General features: G+C 38.4%; 1 protein-coding gene across 3 annotated transcripts in view; it reads left to right on the plus strand.

Annotated features, from left to right (window-relative positions):
* LOC124169628 (microtubule-associated protein 4) overlaps positions 1–19504 on the plus strand; it is an 80474-nt gene extending 60970 nt beyond the window's left edge. The window contains exons 2-6 of one of the 3 annotated variants that reach the window (XM_046548274.1): positions 7376–7510; positions 9950–10026; positions 15707–16210; positions 16959–17519; positions 18437–19504. In XM_046548274.1, coding sequence (XP_046404230.1) covers positions 7376–7510; positions 9950–10026; positions 15707–16210; positions 16959–17519; positions 18437–18661 — 1502 coding nt within the window. In that variant the 3' untranslated portion in view covers positions 18662–19504. The remainder of the gene's footprint in view (positions 1–7375; positions 7511–9949; positions 10027–15706; positions 16211–16958; positions 17520–18436) is intronic. The other 2 variants (XM_046548276.1, XM_046548275.1) reach the window with 2 other exon arrangements.
* Positions 19505–22962: the final 3458 nt, after the last annotated feature.

Consider the following 22962-nt stretch of genomic DNA (forward strand, 5'->3'; position numbering starts at 1 on the left):
AATCAATCCTAAAAGCACCATGAAAATACGGTAACAACGGAATCCATTGGTATAATATTCTATATTTTAGCACACGATATTTCATAACAACCAACATGTAACACCTTACTCATGCTAATAGCGATCAATGTTTTTTTTAATATTAGCCCACTGCAGGAGCAGTTTGTAAAATATCTGCGAGTGAAGAGGATTTCAACATTGAACTTCGCCATCAGGAAACAAGGATACTCGATTTCATGATGAAATTAAAATTCAAGCTGGAGGCGGGATACTAACCCACGACCTATGACCCACCTGTCTGGCTCGCTACAAACCTGGCTTAGGCGTTGGCCTATTTGGAATGATGGCAGAGAACGGAGCAGCCTAGATGAATATCATACTGTTCTAAATTTCTTATGGGAAACAAAATCCTCTAGGAAAAACTTACACATCTTGATGTGTGCAAGGGTATGTAGGTACATTTAGGCATTTGCACATTTGCGGCTAGGGATGAAAATTGGCACTTTTATTGAACAAATAATATACATAGCAAATTTGTATTCAGTTGCGGATCAAGGGAGTTATGAGACAGTTTTTTTAACTATTTTTTTTACTTTCGTCGAATAAGTCGTACGTATGTATATCCAGAGGTCGTGTACAGTCAGAGAAAAGGAAAATATTTTTCAGAATGCTTCATAGTCATTTGCTCAATCAACTCTATTGCTCTTTACGTCATTGCGGTTCGATTTATGGTGATAAATCCCACAGGCGCATCTAAGGGGGATGAGATAAGCAATAATTGAAATAAAAAGGCCTTATAATAAGTCTTCGAAATGAAAAATTTCAACAAATAAATTATGATCGTGTTGCCAACTACACGGAATCAACTTATCGGCATAATAGCAAACATTGTCAAGCACATACCTCCAGGGGAAGCGTTTAGGGGTTCTAAACCTCCTTAGGAAAAAAAGTAAAAGTAATTTGTCATATTATGGAAAAAATCATGCAAGGCATGCAGTTACCAAAGGAATTCCACGGCTACGAATGCCTTCGAAAAATCATTTTAAATGCATGTTATGCCAAAGCTACACGCTATTTTGGCCTCAGTACTGGGTTAGAGACATTGAATTTAGAACTCCCGCTGGAGAATCGGACAATGGATTTCAAAACTCAGTATCTTTCTTCTCGGCCTCTTGATTTATACATACATTGATAACATCGAGGGTACGTCGTCAGTTAAAGTGAGCAAAAATCATTCTTTGTCAACGATTCGGAATTCGGCGAACTCCATATTCAGAGCTATACAGAAAGAATCATACGAGGGTACAGCACCTACATCTCACTGCTTACTTAACAAAATCAATGCAATTTTAACAGCGATAATTACGTAAAAATACGAAATAGCAATAATGATGTAGCCATACAACAAATTTTAAGGTAATTTCTGTAATTAAAGGTAATTAATCTGTCTTAAAATTTTACCGATTTAAATTAATCTTCTCGGATTTCCAACCGAGTTAGGATCTGCTTATTATAGTCCGACATTTCGTTGGGGGTTTTACCTAGCATCTTAAGGGCTGATGATGAAACGTCGGCCTAAAACGTGCAGACCCTAACCCCGTTGGAAACCCGAGAAGAATTCATTCAAGTCATTCACCAGGAAAAACTCAGATTCTTCATCTATCGGCATAGTTAAATAAGCCGTGAAATGTAAGTGTCGTACCGTCATATGATTATTTCTATGTAGTCCTGAAGATGGCATTAATTAAATGCCGAAACGTTGGCACAGAAAGATTTTTTAATCACCTAAACTGGCGCCTACTCTCGATTTAAAAATTGTCTAAAATTTAAATGAAATAACCTTAACCATAATTAATAGTAGGATTGGGATTTTCTGGAGCCACGCCTCAACATTCAACTATTGTTAAGCCAAATCGAGCCGCGTGTTTATGCTTACGCAGCGTATAGGACAGTAAGCACCGGCCTTGACTTTGCTCCGCGTAGTACGCGAATTCCCCGTGATTCACCTCGGTATCCTTTCACCCTGCAGAGGGTGGGCGATGTAGGTAGCTATGTATCTCTTCTTCCTACGCGCGCCCTCAAAATGCGAGCGAGCAGTGATGCTTTTAACCGTTGGCAAGGACTCGTAGAAACGAGACCGTGTAGGATGACAATCGCGAGTCGAGAGGTGGCGGGGCATTCGCGAGGTCAAAGACGTCGTCTGTCTGCCACTAGTCCCTGGGGCTGAACTCCATAATATGGTTTGAGAGAGAGAGAATATCGCGGCCACGAATATTACAAAAGAGGACAATCAAGTTGGCCTCCAGATGTGATCATGTGGAGCATGTTTCTCTATGGAAGCGAGGCTTGGACGTTGGTAGGTGTGGAAAAGTCAGAAGTGGAAGCACTCAAAACCCCAGAGGGTTTCTCTCCACCCTTCCTTCCCAAAGGCGCCAAAAGAAAAAAAATAGAAAAAAATTCATAGGCTGGTATAGGTATTCATGCAAACATTTGCATACATAGACATACACATGCATACATAGGCATACATAGATATTCATGGTCACAAATCAAATCCGATTTTATTCAATCATTGAAGTTTCTCTGATTAATTAAAGATTCAAAAATCATACTTAGCCAAAGACACAAGTATTGACTAATCTTAATTTCGTGATGCAACGGTTCATTATTCATTTCTTTGATATCTATGTCGTCAAAAGCACTTGAATTAGTAAAAGATGCATGAATTGCTAATCAGCGATACTTGCATCAAACAATTAATTATTAATTGGGTTTTTACTGAAGGCAAATTTGTCGCCAAAGCTATTACACTTTATCGGTAAACAAAAAAAACTTAATTTGCATCATTTAACTCGAGAGAGATATATTTAAACGTAATTTAAGATTTTTCGAATCAAAGAAGGAATTTCACGCGATAGATTCCACTCACTCCGTTCTCTATTCCATAGATTTCTTTAAATGAAGGCAAGAACCATCACTATCTCAGTACTTAAATTAGATATGTAAGGTGTTATCTCACATGTAAACCACACTTAAATACATTATTAGCTGTTTTTCCTAGGCCACATAGAAATGCGAGGACTTAAATTAGGAACACCCTGATGCTTCACTTGGAATTAGAAGGGACCCTTCAGTATGCACACAATCGCCAATCCCACTTCTATCAAAGAGTTTAAAACAGTTAATAATTCACCAGGCTATTGACATGAATGAAAACTTTTATCACAACAGCAATTTCAAGCTACACTTATTTAGACATAAATAAGGAAAAATTATTAAATTTAATTAATTATCAAACCATATTTAAAAACCACAATTTCTCTTCGATTTATTTTGCAAACATGCCCATCCTAAAAGTAATTCCTACTACTCTTGCACTATTTTTTCTATTCTTACAGGTTCTCAAATTTAATTTAAATGCGCAATTTAGATTCAGAGTGAACTGTATCGATCGTAAACACTGGGCATGAGGTCGCTAGCCGTGTTGATAGGCCATCAAACTAGGGGAATAAGGATGCGTTATCTGCGAAAATTATTTCTCGCGCAGTGGAAGAGAGAATGTGAAAGGAAACCGTTATGAAAAATGGAAGACGTAAGAGATGTAGCAAAAAGGCTTCCCTTACAAGGAGGTGACGACAGGTGAATATCTTTGCTCGGCGATGAAACGACGTACTGAAATGAGGTTTGTACATTAATTCCGATGATATGTTGCTCAGCGTTCAAGATTAGCGGACGTAATTGTTTATTTCACGCAAAACTCATCGAGCCAAATGACCTTATGAAATAAAATTTCACACCAGCATCAAAAAAATTTAGCTAAAAGTTTCTATTAACAGTATTTATAAGTTCCTCACCGAGTTTCATGAGTGTTACGCTGTGGAGGGTACCGGTTGAATTATCTAGTTAGTACGGTTCTATTAACAAGTTAAAGAATAAGATACGGCACTTTTCCATAGGTTTATTGCGATCCGCACAAGGACTTTTTACCGTTAGGTCATTCAGTTCAGGGAGACAATAATTTACCAAGCTGTTCATGTGAATAAAAACTTCAGTCAATGAGGGATTTCAAGCTACACTCATAAATAAGGTAAAATTGTTAAATTTCATAATTATGACTTGCATTTCCCACGACTATAATAAGTATCACAACCTATGTTTCAATGTTACTATATCACCTTCAAAGTGTAGTAACAATGAAATCTAGGTCGTAATAAATTTTGTAATCGTGGATAATTGCAAGTAGGTATTTATTTCAATATGGAAAAATTCCACTCCATCACGTTTTAATCTTCGGATTTTATTGTTCAATTTCAACTAATTAATAAACAAAATCTCAAAAATATTGTTCCTCTTAGATTTTTGCATATACTCTAATCGTAAAAATAATTTCCCACTACTTTTGCATTTATTTTTGCTGTTTGAGAAAGACCTAACGATCGCAACGTGTTGTTGGTTCGGTTTGCAATAAACATGTGAAAAAATGCCATTGTTTTATCGCTAACTCAGGATATCCTTCCACTACATTTCGTCTGCCTCAGTCATTTCTATTAATAAGTATTAATTGGGAGTAATGTAATGGCGTTTTGTGATAACTCTTCCTCGTAAACTTTGGAAAGTACAATAATTACCACCTTCCTTCAATTTGACCCTTTATTTTTCGTCATTTGCTCGAATTTCTGATTGTTTCAGTTTTATAATTTTTGAACTATTTAGCAAATTGAATAGGAAAAATTAAACCTTCCATAATCGCTTTGATCATGTCATATTTAACTGTAAAAGGATGATATCACTCAGCACAACGATCATAAATATTATGTTTTAAGACTCAATAACATGTTCCGTAAGTAAAGGCCTGTTTACAGGATACATTAACCCGTACGAGTTAATGTCTAAATGTATGAACGCATGATTGAATACAAAAATGTACCGTGTAACCATCCAACTTGCGTGAATGCATGGGCAGAAACTAGAAACTGTTCCAATTTGGTTCATGCATTCGTACATGTTCCGTTCCGGTCCACAAAAATAATTCACGCAAACAGACATTATCTCGTACGAGTTAGTGTATCGTGTGAACAGGCCTAATTGATACACACACATATAGACAGGGTCTTAACTTGGAGTTTTGTCAGGGGGGCAAAGCTCATTTTGCCGCCCCTCTCCGTTCCCACACCACTAAAGTATAATATGTACCTCCGTAAGCTATTTTCTGAGATGCGGTAATTGAAATTACACACTTTTACATCATTTTAGTACTCCACTCGAGAAAATATTGGCAGCAATTGCATGGTGTACAGGAGTAAAATAAAAAATAATAATCCTACTGATAACGCTTCCTAAAGCAATTTTTAAGTGTTACTAATTACAAAATTTGACAGTATAATCGCAACTTAGCCCGATAACATTTTAAAATACTTTTCCTTTCACTATCTAAAACTCCCTGCATTCCAACAATCCCTATGTTTTCGCATTTTAAAATTCCAGATAATAATGTCTCGAGCTATTCTTAGAATGCCGTTGCCAAGACACACAAAATCATTGTCCACGGTTGTGGTCTGAAAATGTTAGAATGAAGATTCAACTATGATGCAAGAATAATTTTTCTCTCTTCGTTCCATCAGAGAACTTCAGTTAAAATACATCCGAGCGGGAGGGATCGATTTTTTTAATCCCCTGTAAGGGGAGAACGGTACCGCTAGCACCAAGTTCGCTATAGCGGTGTTGCTGTTAGAGGATGCGACGGAATCACTAATTCTGAAGCTCATTGAAATTTTCCTGGTCTTGACTTTCGTTTCTCTTGCCATTCCTGCTTCTATCTCTGTCTTATCGCATGGCATAAGGTCGGAAATTCTTCCCTAGTTTCAAGGTAGTTGAAGTGAATTCAAGTGATGTACTCGGGCTACCTATTCTTCACGCAAAAGAGTAGCAAAAAATTTAAACAAGAGAAAACGTTATTAGGAATGAAATACGAGAGTAATTTTGCACCTTATCACAATGCAAACGTCAAGAATGATTTTTAAAAGGTATCTACAGTAGTCAAATTGACTAGTTTCAACACTGCTTCGAACCTTTGCACACTGAACTGCTAACGACACTCCTTGACTAATTCACAATCTAAGCGGTAAATCGTAAATGAATATATTTCTGTATAAACAAAAGATATGTAAGATGCATGTAATAGCCGGTAAACTAAATACATTTGCGTAATTTAGTCATCGGGGAAGTGGTTTCCGTTTTGGGCAGAGATTCCGGCGGCCATCTAGCCAGTTTCAGGCAGATTCTTTTGCTAATATCTTCCTTATTTTTTAAGGGATTCCCTTTTACTTTGGATCATCGAAAGGTCTTCTTTCAAAGAATACGTCACCAAAGTTTCATCACATTGTTGCAACTTTTGCCAAGGCGCTCTAACCAGTGGCGCAGCGAGGGTTGGTTTGGGGGATATCCCCCTCCCCCCAATATCTCAGAGAAATTTTTATGTTTAATCCATTTTACTCATTTGGATCAGTATTACTTATAGAATAGTGTTAGGGTTAATCAAATATCCCTCAGAAAGCCGTAAAACCCGCCATTTTGAACCATTATTCTTAAAAATTTTCTGGAGGAGGGCCCCCGCAACTCCTGCTTATCCTGGCGGGTATGCGATCCCCCCACACCCGTAAGTACTAGTTGCGCCTAAAACCTTCCCTAGCCTTAATTCTTAGCTGAGCTCTAACTACTTTGAGGGTAGGTTGTCGGATGATTTCCTCAATGCCTCACTAGGCTTGCTCGTGGTTGCTTACGGCCATTACAACAGCCATTACGGAATTTTTTCAACTTTTTCTCGTGTGGTTTGTTTCCCTGCCGTTCCCTTCCTCTCTCTGCATCATTTTCTTCCCTTCTTTCCTCTCCATTCACCCCTTCCACAGCTACCAACCCTCCCTCTCGGGCAGGGATGCCAACTTACAAAAAATACTGGTGGTCCCAAACCGGGGAAATTTTATTAGTACTGAGTTTTAAGTTTTTTAAGCATTTTAGAAGAGTCACATGATTAACATCGGAAACGTGATCTCGATATCTGGACACTCCGGGGAAAATCGAAAAGCCTGGCACATTTTTTCCTCACACCCATTACGAATTTTGGAGGGGGCTCGGGCCCCCTTAGGCCCCATGGAGTCGGCGCCACTGCTCTTGGGCAGGACTGCGCCAGATCATTTTGCGAGAGCAATAAAAATCTATAAACCTATATATATATATTAATATATACTCCTATATGCCTATCAGTTTCCTCCCGTGGTGAGCGAGAGCTCTGAGCGCTCATTCCCTTTAAATGCCCCCTGAAAGTGTTTTGCTCGACTCTAGCATGTGTGTTGTGTTTGGTGTCTGTCTCCCTGACTAGCCGCTGCATCCTCACCCGCCAGCGGCACCTGCGTCCTGGATTCCGACTTCGGCTTTACGCTCAACTGCGGCTTCAAGCAATCCGGCCTCTTCAGGGTGCGAAACCTCGGTGGCGTCAAGGGCTACTGGGGTGTCGGTGAGTTCCTCTTCCACAACCCTAGGAAGCCTACATTCCTCCGCCGTCAAATGGGGGAGATTGAATCCAAGAGCCCGCATCGCATAAAATCTAGGGGAAAGCATGTGCTGTGTCCAAACAAGACGACTGACCAGAAAACAAGCCGACATAAACTCTTGCAGAATAAGAATGACTAGTGCTCCAATAAAAAATCGGGAGGGGCTTCAATAATTTCCTAAAGGCCTGTTTACACGGTACATTAACACGTACGGGTTAATGTCTAAATGTATGAACGCGAGAATGAACGCCAAAATGCACCGTGTAACCACCCAACTTGTGCGAATGCATGCACAGAAAATAGAACCTGTTCTAATTTGGTTCATGCATTCGTACATGTTCCGTTCCGGTCCACAAAAATCATTCACGCAAACGTACATTAACTCGTACGTGTTAATGTATCGTGTAAACAGGCCTTAAGATAGAGTAAAAAAATCACTGGCGTGCCATGAAAATAACTCGGCTGTACGCGGAGTAATGATCATTGATGACAGTTTTTCGATCAAGAGCAATTACTTTTCAGGAAGGTCCTCCCACAAAAACTGCATTAGGTTTTTTATAATTATATGGGTACACATTATTACCTAGGTGTAGTTGGGTTCCTCTTCCACAACTAGAGGCTTATCAACCTCTGCTGTCAAATGGGAATTTATTAAAAAAAATATCGGATCCTGAGATAGGGAACGAGGCCAAAGTCATAATCAAATTAAATCCAGGGGAAAGCATGTGCTGTAATCAAGTAACCCAACTTACGAAAAGTCAATCAAATTCCTCAAAAAGTATTTATTAGGAGACTTGAGCGGGGGAGGTGGTAAAAAAAATTATTCAAGAGTCCTCATCAAGGGGAAAGGATAGAATATGACTGAATAACGCTATCGACCAGACAACAAGCCACTAAAATCTTTCAAAAAAGGAATAATTACCGAAAACAAAAGACTTGACCCACAATCCAAAATCGAGATGAGTTTCAATTTTTTCACGAAGAAAGAGTCTTCAAAGCATTGCCGCAGCATTAAAATAATTATGGAGTTTAATTAAAAAATAATTGCACTTCTCATAGAGTTTTTTTAGAAAACTGTTTTAGATTAATGATAAACGTAAAGTCTTACATTAATATTTACTAACTTTTTCTATTGAAGAAGTAAATAATTTTAAACCTTTTTGAAACAACCCTAAGAAGAAGTTTGATAGAATTCCGGAAATTACGTACAAATCGGGGAACGGCCATGCTTTCCATCTAGTTGAGACGGACGGACAGAGTCTCTAACGACGACAAAAGTATCAGTTAAAAAATGACTTACAATTAGTTGACAGGGCATTAATAAAAGTGACAATAGCTTACGACGATTTGGACGATGAGAAAAAGGCAAGCGAAGTTTTATTATTCACGTATTTCCTTATCGTGATGAACGGTCGACAGAATGTATAAGACTTCAAATGACAAAGCAGGTGCAATACAGTAACTAGGAAAAATATTTTAGAAATCAAAGATGACTATCATAGACTTAAAAAAATGACTCGACAATAAATTAAGGGTCAATAATACGTAATTAAAGTCACCGTGTGAACCCATGTGACATTTTTACGATTGTATAGCATACTGACGGAAGCTAAAACAAAAGAATTCCAACAAAGCGACTGGAATTGTGACAAAATTTTCCATCTCCATTCATGCCGGTAAGCACGCAGCTTCAAAGATAGCGACGCGACAAAGTACTAGACCCAAAAATAATGAAATTATAGACGGACTCGTAAAATTTCATAACGAAGCAATGTGACAAACTATAACGAATCAGATAAAGAATAATTGCCAACTGTGCGGTCATGCACAGCGTCATATGCTTGGAGAAAATGACGGGCTCTTTTACTAACGGACAGTAGACATGGGGCATGTGGCTGGGTTATATGGTTGAGGTAGCAATAGTTCTAATGATAAGAAACATTTAACATATGCATGCAACTATGGCACATTTCCACCAACTTTCGCACTAATCATAATTAAATAAATACATATTTTTTTAATTTTGTAACATGAATTTCCACTGTTCATTGGTAACAAATGCACTTTGTATAAATGGCATACTTTTTTTATGAATTGACATAAGTATTTCACTGCAGCTTATACATCATGAAAATCTTGACGAAACTATGCTTGGGAAATACCTATCTGGAGACTAAAATATTTCACATGGCATTATTAATTTTTTGTAGAAAATTCATCAAAACTAATATATAGTCTCTCACATTTCATCACTGCAACCAACAAATCATATTATTTTTAGCTGAATCACCCCGAAAGGGAAAGTTTATTTTGAAGAAACATTTGTGTTTAGCTCAGTATGGAATTGAAAAATAGCAAGCAAGCTAAGATATTCATACTAAATTCACTGCATTTATTTTCAGGATTCAGCGTTGGAGATGAGTTGGGATTCAAACAGTCGCTATCAAATTTAGAGGGGAACAGGAGAAGGTCAACTCAGGTGAGATATCATAAGAATATATGAATCAACTTGACGGTTTCTACCTCACGATCCGCAATCACTGAGATTGCGTCTAGAGTAAAATCCTAGTGGTGACTAAATAAGCAGGAATCGATTGGAGCGTTTGAAAAAAAAAATTCAAGTTCCCTTCTCCACAAACTATTTTCGACCATGATTTCCCTAACGAGCAACGCTGTTGAGATATTTCCGTGGCAATGTGTCACACTGACAAACTGTCACTTGACTTTAAATCACTGTAACAATGTATCACCATCAGTATTATTTTCCTCAAAGAAATTTGCGATTTTTGCTGCTAGGAGCGGGGGCAGCTGCCCCCTCCTGCCCCTCGCTGGGTACGCCCATGTGTATTTGTTTTCTTATTATATGTTTTCTTGTTATTGGGTCAGTATAAATTGGCAATACTGCCGTAAGAGGACTTTTGAAATAAATGAAAAAAATAAATAAAACTCAGATCAATTTGACCGTCAGCGGCTTGTGCAAACCCATTTAATTGCGTGGTGAGTGACAACACTTTCAGAGGCCAACTTGAGGATGCTCTTTTTCAATATTGGTTATTCTAACCTTGACTCATTTAACTTCGCACATCTGCACGTGGCTGCGAAAAAGTTATTTTTTTCATGCATTGTTCTCGAAAATATTTGTATAGCTCACATCATTTTACGTGGTTTGGCATTAACTAGAGCAAACTTTATTAGGTGAGGAAACTTTTACTAAACCACATAAATAAAAACTAGAACACGACCCGGGTTTCAAAGTCTCAGCGTCATCATCAGGAGGTTACCAATGCATAGATTGCAACTCGTTAAATAACCAAATTATGAGTAGGTGGGGTAGGTGGAAGGAAAAGTGGAGTGGAGCAGGTGGGGAAAAAAACCTCCCTCTTTCCCTTCCACCTCCCCCACCTACTTATAATTTGGGTATTTAAGGAGTTGCGGTATAGGTAACCACCTGATGATGACACTAAGACGTTGAAACCCGGGTCGTGTTCTAGTTTTTATTTATGTGGTTTAGTAAAAGTTCCCTCATCTAACAAAGTTTGCGATGGAATACCAAAACGCTTCCCAGTATCGCGTTTTATTAACTAGAGCGTTTTAACGTCTAAAAAGATAAGTTTTCTAAAAATAACATTTAAAAGGCCATAGAATGCTGCTAGAAGGAATTATTACTAGTAGAAACTTAACCCTTTCGCTACGAACGACGTGTTAAAAGGTGTAAATTTTTCTACGCAAGGGAATGATCGAAGTATTTAAACGGCGTCAATATTTCTACTATTTCTTTTTTCTTTATCTTGAACTCGTTTAAATCATGCTAAAATATTTCTTGGAGTTTAGGTCAATTTATATTATGCAAAAGAGTTTCAGCCAACGTTTTTGTTTATTTTAAACCATCCTCAGGACTTAACTTTGTACACATTTATTGATATTATGTTAACATGGTAAACCGATTTTTAAAAATGTCATTGTTTTTTTAATTTGGAATTATATTATTCATCATTGTAACTTTTATTACTAGTTTTAAAACACCTTGGTAACATAATATCAATAAATATGTACAAAGTTAAGCCCTGAGGATAGTTTAAAATGAACAGAAGCGTTGGCTTAAACTTTTTTTGCATAACATAAATTGACCTAAACTCCAAGAAATATTTTAACATAATATTTCTACTGTGTAGAACGGATAAAGTCTCAGGATATTTTCTCTGAGAACTGTAATACCCAGGTATTCTGAGAATATCACTACCATCACCGCCAGAACGTTACGCGATCCCGTTTGGCGCGTAGAGTGAAAGTTCAGAACAGGATGCGGACCGGTGAACGATGACGAATTTGGCCGAGCAAACGGACTCGGAGCAAGATTCACCTCCGTGCGCTTGTTCCCTTAGCGCTAACATCAATCCAAAAGATGACCGCAAAACGCTTAACACAGGATGTGTACCTCAAAGAGCGAGGTTCGTTGAGCAACGAAAATGAGAAGAGTGGGATGAAATCAAGGGAAATCCAAGCCTCGCAATATACCCTTGTCGCCGTAGAGCACACGGATCAGGCGAAAGCATTTGACGGAAATAATACATTGACTTTCGCTCAGATAATAAGTCAATCAATCAAAAGATATAAAAATTTGAGCTTATAATTATCCGATGTTCAAGTGAACTCGGAAAAAGATACTTATCGGATGTTCAAACGAACTACCTCAATGCGAGGATCGTTGAGCAATTGAAACGATAAAAGTGGATGAGTACAAGGAAAATTAAGTCTCGCAATCAACCCTTGTCGTGCACAAATCAGACGAAAATAATTTGATGGAAAACACACTGACTTTCACTAAGATTAGTGCTGAATTTCGGCGAGAATTGCGTTTCAGCACATCTCAAAGAAATTTGGGAACTATTAATAAAAATCATTTTTCAGTACTGGATATAAGTAACAATTTAAAAAAATGTCATTGCTTTTTTAATTTGGCATTATATTATTCATCATTATAACTTTTATTATAAGTTTTCAAAAATCGGAAGTTTTAGGGAGAATATATTTGAAAACCATATGCGGATTAAATATGTGCGTTCTGGTACGTAAAATTTTATAAATTGAGCACCGAATCAGACCATAGTTCATCATGCGAAAAGTACCAGATTTGAGTTTGTATTTATCGGGTGTTAAACTATCGACGATAATAAAAGAGTAAATAATAAAGTTCATCAAAAAAGTTACGAAAATAAAAAGCGATGGGAAAACAAAGACATCGATTACATCCACGTAAATCCACAAAAGCAACTGAATAAAATTTACGTCAACAACATTTAATACTTCGAATTATGGTTTGATCGTTCATTACCATTATTTTTCAATCAGCGACCTAAAACAGTATGCGTACTATCGGGTGTTCAAGTATGGACAGTACTCAAAGAGAGAAGAATAAAATTCAACAAAAAATTACAAAAATGAAAAGATATGGGAAAACAAACAAACACATTACGTCCATGCATATACTATTCATTCATGTCAGGGCTGAATAAAATTTATATTAACAATATTATTACTACGAATTATAATTTTGATCGTTCATTGCCATTACTTTTATCAATCCGCGGTCTATAACACCATTCGTACTGGCTACTTTAAGGTTGAAATAGATTAAACGTAATTAAGAAAGCTATTTAAAGACAATGAATAGCATTATTGTCATATTTTCCCACACTGATAGACAGTTTTTAAAATCTTCAACGCAGTACGCAAACGCGTATATAAGAAAGACAGCCTTGCGTTTCTGTAAATTAAAAGAAAATAGAATTAGACGACTAAATCGACCACTCTCGAAATAAACAGGCAGTCTTAAGGTTACTGGATTTCAGACGTTTCGGAGCGAATGAAATTTCAATTTTTATCGCATAAACCCATTTTTAGATAAATTTTACCTGTAATTTTAGTAGCGTCGATGTTAAAAAATAAGATGGGCCGAAGGAGCCCGAAGAATTTTAGACGGGCACTTCTCATTTTATGGAAATAGTGCCAGATTCTAGTCTCCACTCCTTACTATCCGTGAATATATGGGCCCTTTCCTTTTTCAAGGATACTTCTCGCCTAGCAAAAATAGTCCAGGCTACGACCCATAATTAAACTCCATTTGATAAAGCATTGTTACTTCGCATAATAGAGAGCATCATTAAGCTAAATTTAGAGTAATTTTGATTGTATCAAAGTTATAGTTGCTTCATGGCAAAAAACATGCATAAAGCTAAAAATAGGCACCGCAGCCGTATTTGTTCACGTAAGATTCAGAATAAATAGTCAGGAATGAAATCGATTAATCGAATATGGAAGATATCACGCGAAAAAAAACCCTGCAATATTAAGAGTTATTTTTCTTCACCGAGTTACACAGATATGATTCATTTACATTTAATAAAATGTAAGTCAACTAAAAATTGTTACTTCGAAGGTTTCCATGAGCGCAGGCAGATTCAAATAAAAATAGCCAAGCTCTTAGGATTCTCTTCACTTGCATTGACTTTTGTGGGCATTATTATGCACACCAATACATTAGGTTTTAAGTTAGAATATAGCAAGCCGAAAAGTAAATAAATAGAACGGTAAAATCAGCTGAACTATATCTTTAATACTAGTTCCAATTTGAGAAAAACTAACGCAGAGAAGTTTCATAATTTAATGTTTCTGTCAACCATTAATGTAGTTGACTAAAGAGGGGTTCTTAATTTCTCGTGAAGCACGTTAAGTAAGATAAATAAATTAATACGTTTCGAATTTATGCAATAATTCATTTAAACTTGCTTCCTTACAATAGCAAAGTTTAAACAGGCATAAAACCGGAATATCCTTGCTTAATTACACATAACTCCACGCGAAGAGAAAGCGCGTAATTTCTCACATAATAAATTTAACTTACGACAAGAGTTCGGTGTAGATACACCTTGAGGATGTGTTTTGGCGACTAAATACCTCATGTGGCTTATCTAAACTGAAACTTGTAATCGAAAGTAAAGGTTATTTTGCAGAAGATTTCAAGTCACCCCTCATGATTATGGGCCTAAGAGGAACTGTATAAAGGTGTTCATGACTAACTCACACACTACTGGCATATTTATGTACATAATTGACTATATTTTGACCTCAGTAACTTAATTACAAGTCAGAGACTAAATTTGTATGTTTTCTATTTTCATTTTTCTTGAACTGCTTTCATCACACATGGACGGACGATTTGACGGGTACTACTACGCGCCGGACTCATTTAACGGGAACGACTTTCACCATCCAACAACGCTCAACTGAAATATACGACAACCAACCACGCAAAACTGTGTCCTGCTAACAACTGCGACGGTGCAACGACATTCACATGATGGGAAATCATGCTACTATGTGCAATGTGGAAAAAAACGATTTTGGACTTACAACTAATGGAAAAAATATTTCGACCATGACCATAACCATGACTCTCGGCCATTACGCGAAAATACTGTGACTGCCATTAAACAAACTAATTAACTTTGAAATTGACTGTTAATGGACCATCTACTTGTGACCAATAACGGCAAATGACTCCACAAATTGGGAACTGCCAACGGGCCAATTCTTTACCATCACGGCTTATGCACCAACAAATACTCAACGTTTCTGCAACGATCATCGACAACAACATGTCATCAAAACCAACAAAATGCAACACAACCCGACTGAAACCAATGTCGGTGACTCTAAATTGATATGTTTCTTGGACGACGACCAATAAATCAACCAAAAACGAAATGACCCACCGACGGAATCGCAACGTTTCCATTACAATCATTGACAACATCACGTTGTCACGACAACAATAAAATATGATGACATCTGGAAATCGAAAATTTTGGCGACTCACGACGTATGTATTTTTTGAATGACAACCAATATATCCATCGAAAAATGAAACGGACAAAACTCATTGAACATTGGCACCTACGACTAATATCGATCAATAACCTACCAAATAACAATGTCGGTGTCTCACGACGGACATATTTCTTGAACTGTGTCTACTGGGAACGAAACGGGAATTACAATATCGCAACAATGGTACATGCGACGAATGGGGTGCTCTCACAAACACAACGTCGTCATTATCGTCGACGCCATGATGCTAACCGGAACTGACACCAAACCAGACTGGCATTGACGGACAACAGGGGGCCGCAGTACCACAGGGACAGACAGATGCCCGCTCTCAGCGGGGTGCGCCCGTCCTCCCGGTCACCTTTCAAGGGACTACCTACACACGTCGGACGAACGCAGTCGGAACTTCTCAAATAGTTCCCTTGCCTCCCTTCAAACCTATCCCTACCGTATCCTCTGCCGCAAACTCGAGATCAGACATGGTGGCTTCCGCCTCACAGGGCGGGAAAATCGCAGCGGCCGTCGCCAGCGCCACCCAGTCAAAGAGGAGGGCGACCACCACGACGGCCACTTCACCGTCCTCGTCGGCAGACATCTCGTCCAGCGTGATCCGAACGGTGAAGGCGCCCACGCTGGTAGCGGTGCCGGTGGGGACGGCGACGCGGGTGGCAACGGTACCGGCGTTTCAGGCTATGCCCAAGACATCCCTATCCAGGAGTTCGGACGCAGGAGAAGACTTCAGGGCTTCCCTCGGGGACTTCATTAAGCTGCCGCAGGTAAGGATATCAGGAGCAGTGGTGGATATATGGGGAGCTCATGGGAAACCCCCAAAATGAGGACAATTTTGTAAGATTTAACCAGTCAACTGCCTTTAGCCTTGCAGCTATCATAGTATCTACTTCCTATTTGGGGAGGATTTTTTGGAGGGGAAGGGTGACACAGGGTCATGAACCCCCATAAATTTTATCTAAAATTTTTAATTGTCATTAGTTGATAGTTTTTCATCCTTGTAAAGGGAGTACATATTCAAGTGCATGGCTAAGTTTGAGTTGCATTCATCATAGAGCATAGTACTCCTCCCTACAGCATAAACGCCCCTTTCTCCCATATTCTATACCCCCACCAAATTTGATGCTGAATCCGCCCCTGCTTCCTATTATCCACTAATTCCATCATATTTCAATATTTCTTTCATTTCACATTTAACGTGAACATAAAATATCATGTGGTCTCCTTATTTAACATTACAAGATCTAGCCTAACATTACAGCTAGTATTTGTGAAGCTTTGAGATAAATATGCCTGAAACAATTAAAATCATTAATACTCACGAGACTCTATACTATCCTCTATAGCTTGTTTGAATCTCTTAATTCCATCACATATTCCAATGACTACATATTGTATTCATTTGTTACTGTGATTCTACCAAGTTTTATAATCACTGCTCAAACGCTAATAATAATGATCTACAGAAGAAAATATGATAATACTCACATCAGGTCAATGATCTTTCCATTTCAGTCAACTTCTCAATCTCTCCAGAGGGGCGTGACTCTTAAGGCCGTGGCACCTCCAAGTTCAACAACCAAAAGGAATTCAGTTGCTGTGAAGCCAGATGCATTGTCCACTCGCACCCTTGGTTCAATGCTGTCTCCCGCCCCAACCAAGCCAGCTGCCACTATGCTGACTCCCACAGCTATTGGCCAGTCAATGGAGGCAATTGCCAAGGCTTCAAACGTCAGCGTCCAGACTGTAGCATCTGCCATTGCAGCCAAGCTGAGGAGACGTCAACAGACTCTTGAGCAAGTGGCAAAGAATGCCAACGCAGGGGCGACGGCCACATCCCAACTCCGAAATGCTGGTATTGCTGTGAAGAAACAGCCGCAGCGTCCCAAGCCATCTGCGTTGGCCAGCTCCAGGGGTCGAGTAATGAATGCACCCAGAGAGTACTACCCCGTTGGCTATGATAAGGACTTTGATGATGGCTTCGCCGCCAGGGTTGACCTTCCAGACACATCCTTCACTTGTGGGAACCAGAAGCACTTCCCGGGGCTCTACGCTGATGAAGATCTAGGATGCATGGTGAGAGAGCAATGGTTACTGCCAAACACCCTAGAGGTGGCTCGCAGGGTATTATGTAGATGTAGATGTTACTAATCAAATACACTCAGGTTAAACATGAAGCTGCAGATATAGGCATGTCTACAGTAAGTGCCAAATGTCTAATATAAAATTTAAACTGTAAACCTAAAAAACACAAAATAAGAAATTTTAGTGAATACTTATCGCAAGTTGAATAAAAGAAAAAAATTGGGAGAAATCAATAATTTTTTCTATATTCATCTTATCATTAATTATAATCATTCATACAAATGACTAAGTATATTCTGGAGTGTGTAGACTTATAAGCCCTAATGGAACCATCACAAAATAATCCTAGATATGCCAATGGCTGCAGCTGCCATAAATTAAGGCCCTATTAAGAAGTTTACTAGGATCTATGGGCTAGAAATTTCTTAAGTGAGAAAACAAAAAAAGAAGGTAAATCAAAGAAAATGCAATTAAATACTAGAATATTACATGCCATTGTGTAATCGATGATTTTGATTATATGGTCTAGTTTTTCTTAAACTTTATCATTTATGAAATGATTGATTTGCATCAAGATTAATGGATTGAAATGCCATGTCAGTAAAGACTTAAACATATTGTTTATAATTTCACGATAACAAACCATAGTATACTCCTAATGGAGAGACAATGATTCATTTGACAGTCTTAATGACTGATGTGTGATATGGAGGTTTCCATTTCTGTAATCATGGCCCAAGCGGATAAGAAATAGAAAGAGATAAAATAAATAAGAAATTGCTGTTAGCACATCTTCGAAAGAATTTGATAAAGTTTTTTTTTAAGGATGAATTTTATTCTCTTAACAATGTCTTTTCACAAAATGCGCATTTTGAAAGACCAACCAATACATTTGAATTACCTTCCAGGTGTTCCATGTATGTGCGCTGACTGATGAGGGCATGGTGATGAAGAGTTTCCTCTGTCCAGAATCTACACTTTTTGACCAAACGATACTCAAATGCAATTGGTGGTTTTATGTCGACTGCAAGGCATCCCGGAAATTGTATGACTCAAACATTCCTGTATCAAAAAGCTACCAGCTGATGAAGGCTCTTGCGTTCTTCTCATCGTACAAGAGTACAACCAGTTAGGCCTATTTGAAGTATATTAGTCAGTCTAGGAGAAAAGAATCAAAATACTTCAAGAATTTTCTTTTGCAACTACTGCATGAAATGGATATAAATCTACAGCCCCTGATCATGCATAAGTAAGTTGGCTTAATTTCAAATTCACTGGTAATTCTGACATACTTGAGAATTATATCCGAAGGACAGAAGTGAAGTGAAATTTCCTTGAAGACAGTGGAGTGACTCTTCCAAAAAACACTGTGCTTCGTTGTCTAATGACAAGGCAAGTTGGAGGCTCTCGGTGCATTGACTTTCCAATGAAAAATTTTATATGATACCGTTTATTCCAATGTAATATGTCATCATTTTATAAGCGATATATGAATGTAGGTTCAGTGAGATCTTATTACCTATGATATATGTACTTGTATGTGATGATGAAAAAGATGAAGAGAATGGAGTACATAGTTACATAATTGGGGTAACAATTCAGGGGCTTTCTATAAAAACTTGTGAATTATGTACAATTCACATGACTCATTGTCCGCCAAACATGTCAAGCGCAGTGGACTGACATTAATTATTGATTTCAATACTCATTCAATTCAGGATCACATTTTTTATGAGCCTTGTACCATTAATAAGTGTGTAAAAATATTGCAACATTTTTGTGATGAAGTTCTCTCAGTCTAGTGCATTATGTGAGGCTTTTATCAACTCATACTGCATTTATTTGCCAGTCATATAATTGTATGAACCTATGCTAAGTGAAACCCTTGCCACTTAATGTTAAGGTTGATCAGATATTTATCAGTGCAATTTTAGCTTCATGATATACATTGTCCATTTTTGGGAACAAAATTACATTCAACCAAAGGAAAAGGCATTTATTAGAGTGAATGCTGCAAGTGATTAAATCACAAAAATGCATGCATACATGATTATAATTTATGAAACAAGCATTTCTTGCTCCGTTTTGAGGAGGGATGCACACTTTAAAGTTAAACAAAGCTGTGGTAAGCCACCAATCGCTCATTGATGATTGAGGAGGTAACTATTTGTGTCCTATGATATGATAGTTATATTTTCTGTATATATTTCTGTGAAGATTCATTTTGTTGGTATGTATTTATTTAAATAAATTTTTACCTACTGTAAATCTTGCACTCACAATTTAATGTCAACATTTTGGGAAATTAAGGATACTAATGTATTTTAAGGTAATAACAAGGGAGGTTCCCAATACCTATTGTAAGATGGTCCTCTTCAAGAGCTGTAACCAGAAATCTCTTCAATAAATGAAGGACCACATGTTTTAGATGAAGGACTTATGAAGAAATATGGGTAGTATGGAAATATGTAATAGTATAAGGAGTCACAAAGAATCCAAAGTGCTTTATTTGCAATTTTTAAGGTAAAGAAAAATTGTCAAATTTTTCCCAAAATTATCACTTCAATCCACAATTAACTGAATGACATATCCATAGAGTAGTTCCTCCTGCTCAATCAGAGACACAAAGAGGATTCATAAATGAGGTAGACTTATAACTTATTAGAGACTGCTATCATACAAGGGCGTACCCAGGATCATAACTAGGGGGGGCCAGCCATGGTGTAGGTGGTGGGCAAGCCAAGTTGTGACATTTTAGTATGGAAAAGGTGAATGAAACCAACATTTTAAGAAAATTATAACAGCTCTCTATTAGTTTATGAGATTATTTCCTTGAAAAAATAGTTTTATCTTACAAGGGGAGACCACGAAAGTTGCTCCGCCTTTTTCAATGCCGTATTTTTTATGGCCTTTGGAATGGTGAACACATCCCTGAACTAGTAGTGGTTCCGTTGAATGGGCCTTAGTTTGGCTGTAATTAATTAATTTTCATGCGGTACTTTTCACAAGCCGCCTATAGTTCCATGATATCGCACCTCTCAACAGGCGGGTCAGTTGGGGTAGTGGTTAGCGTTCACGGCTACCACCCAGGGGAACAGGGTTTGAGGCTTTGTGATGGCTGTAAATTTTGTTGTCTTCATTGTGATCATACGGCGTCAACTTTTTCATTAGTTTTAATTGCAACAAGCATAGACATGAGACTATTTTTTTATCATCATAATGGCATTTAGGTATTTAAGGAGTGTCATTTCAAACACAGTTACTTTGATTAATATAAAAAACAAAATATTGAGAAATGACGAGTTTACAAAAGATTTCTTTGACAAATAAAGTTTTTTTGATCATTAACCCGAACGAAATTCCTGGCTACGCCCCCTCCCCCCCCCCCCCCCCCCCCCCCCCCCCTTAGAAGCGAAAAGAAATTAAGCTCGTAACGAAAATTTTTTTAAAGAAATTATTTTTAAAATTATATTTGCATAAGCCTTTCCCTTGGGCTACAACCTTGTCGCGGTGGAAAGGCTTGCGCGTTCCTATGACCCCTAGAGCTGCACTGGCGGGATTAATTGTAAATTATTCCCGGCAGGGCCACCCATGCCAGATAGGTCGAAGGGTAGGAGCCAAACGAAAGGTAGTCCACGTGATGGTGTCACGTAAAAAACACTGTTGGAATGGAAGTGGGAAACCCTACCAACTATCTCTTCCCTGAACACATGGAGTACAACCAAATGAGCCTCGGAATCTCATCGCCAAGGACCCGTCCGCAAAGGGCGGGTGTCGGGCACGGCAGCGAGGTCGGCAAGGTCCTCGGGGTCGCCAACATGCGAAATCCTTGCAGAGACTTATCATCATCACCATCAGCGGCAGCAGCAATGAAGAAAGAAGAATGGAAGACCAAGAAGATGGAGAAGAAGAAGTCGGCTATAAATGTGGGGACGTGGAATGTGAGGACTATGATGAGGGCGGGAAAGTTAGAAAATATCAAAAGGGAAATGGATAAAGGGAGAATAGATATCTTAGGATTATGCGAGGTGAGGTGGAGGGATGGGGGGGACTATTGGAGTGATGGGTATAGGGTTACATATAGTGGAGGGGAAGAAAGCCAGCGAGGGGTAGCATTAGTATTAAACGGGAAGATGGGTAAGCGTGTGGTAGGTATAGACCAGGTAAACGATAGGATTCTGGTGGTAGAAATTGAGGCGCGGCCCGCCAACCTTGTGGTGGTCCAAGTTTACATGCCCATTAGCAATCATAGGGAGGAAGAAGTAGATGAGGTGTATGAACAGCTCGAGGAAATAATGAGAGACACACCGGGTAAGAAAAATCTGGTAGTGATGGGGGACTGGAACGCTTCAGTCGGGGAAGGTAGGGATGGAAACGAAATAGGAGAATTTGGATTAGGAATTCGAAACGACAGGGGCGAGAAAGTAGCAGAATTTTGCAAGAGAAACAAGTTATTCATCACAAACACGTGGTTCAAACATCATAAAGGGCGAAGGTACACGTGGAAAAGTCCAGGGGATGTAGGCAGATATCAAATAGACTACATTATGGTAAGACAGAGGTTTAGGAATAGTGTGAAACACTCGGGCAGCTTCCCAGCAGCAGATGCGGATTCAGACCACAATTTAGTACTTATGAAATGCAATGTAAGATTCAAAAGGCTCATGAAAGGCAGGAGGGTGAGGAAATGGAATGTAGAAGCACTTTTACCCCCACTACTGCTGCCAAGTGCTAGCTGACAATCTGAGGCATTTTGCAAAATACAAGCTCTTCTCCACCGGATTTTCTTCAATTATTTTCAGTCCATCTTTGTGATTTCTCACGAGATCAGAAGATGAATTGGAATTGCTATCAGGGAGAAACCATATATCCTGAGAAAATATCCCTTTGTCTAGGACTGTAACAATAAAGATTTATAGCACCACTCATTAATTGTAACTTGATATATGTTTTCGGAAAAAAATACCGCATCAACTTCCGAGAAGCTCAGTTGCGAGGATATCGAGTTTCGCCAGAATGCTAAGTCCCCTAACAACACCGGATATCCTACGGATATCCATTTCAGGTCCGCTATGTCCTATCTAGGTCCGCCGGCAATCAGGATATCCGTCGGATCTCCCACGGATATCCGAAGCCGGATGATCTGATAAATATCCGAATGGGATGATCATAGGATATTCTGTTACAGAACTATAACATTAATATATAATTGTAATAATTATTGCAATTTTGATTAAATTTGCTACTTTCACTTGCTAATGAGTAATGAGTTCTGTACAAGAAAGTAAGCAGTCTTTGAATGCAAAGATAGACGGGCTACACAACTAATCTTTAAAATTTCCTTAAGGAAAACAATAATATACATATGGGGGGTTTGGACCCTCCGCCCCCCCGAAATATAAAAACACAATCATTTTCCTTCATAAAAGAAATC

The sequence above is a fragment of the Ischnura elegans genome, chromosome 12, assembly GCF_921293095.1.
Source record: "Ischnura elegans chromosome 12, ioIscEleg1.1, whole genome shotgun sequence".
Taxonomy (NCBI): domain Eukaryota; kingdom Metazoa; phylum Arthropoda; class Insecta; order Odonata; family Coenagrionidae; genus Ischnura; species Ischnura elegans.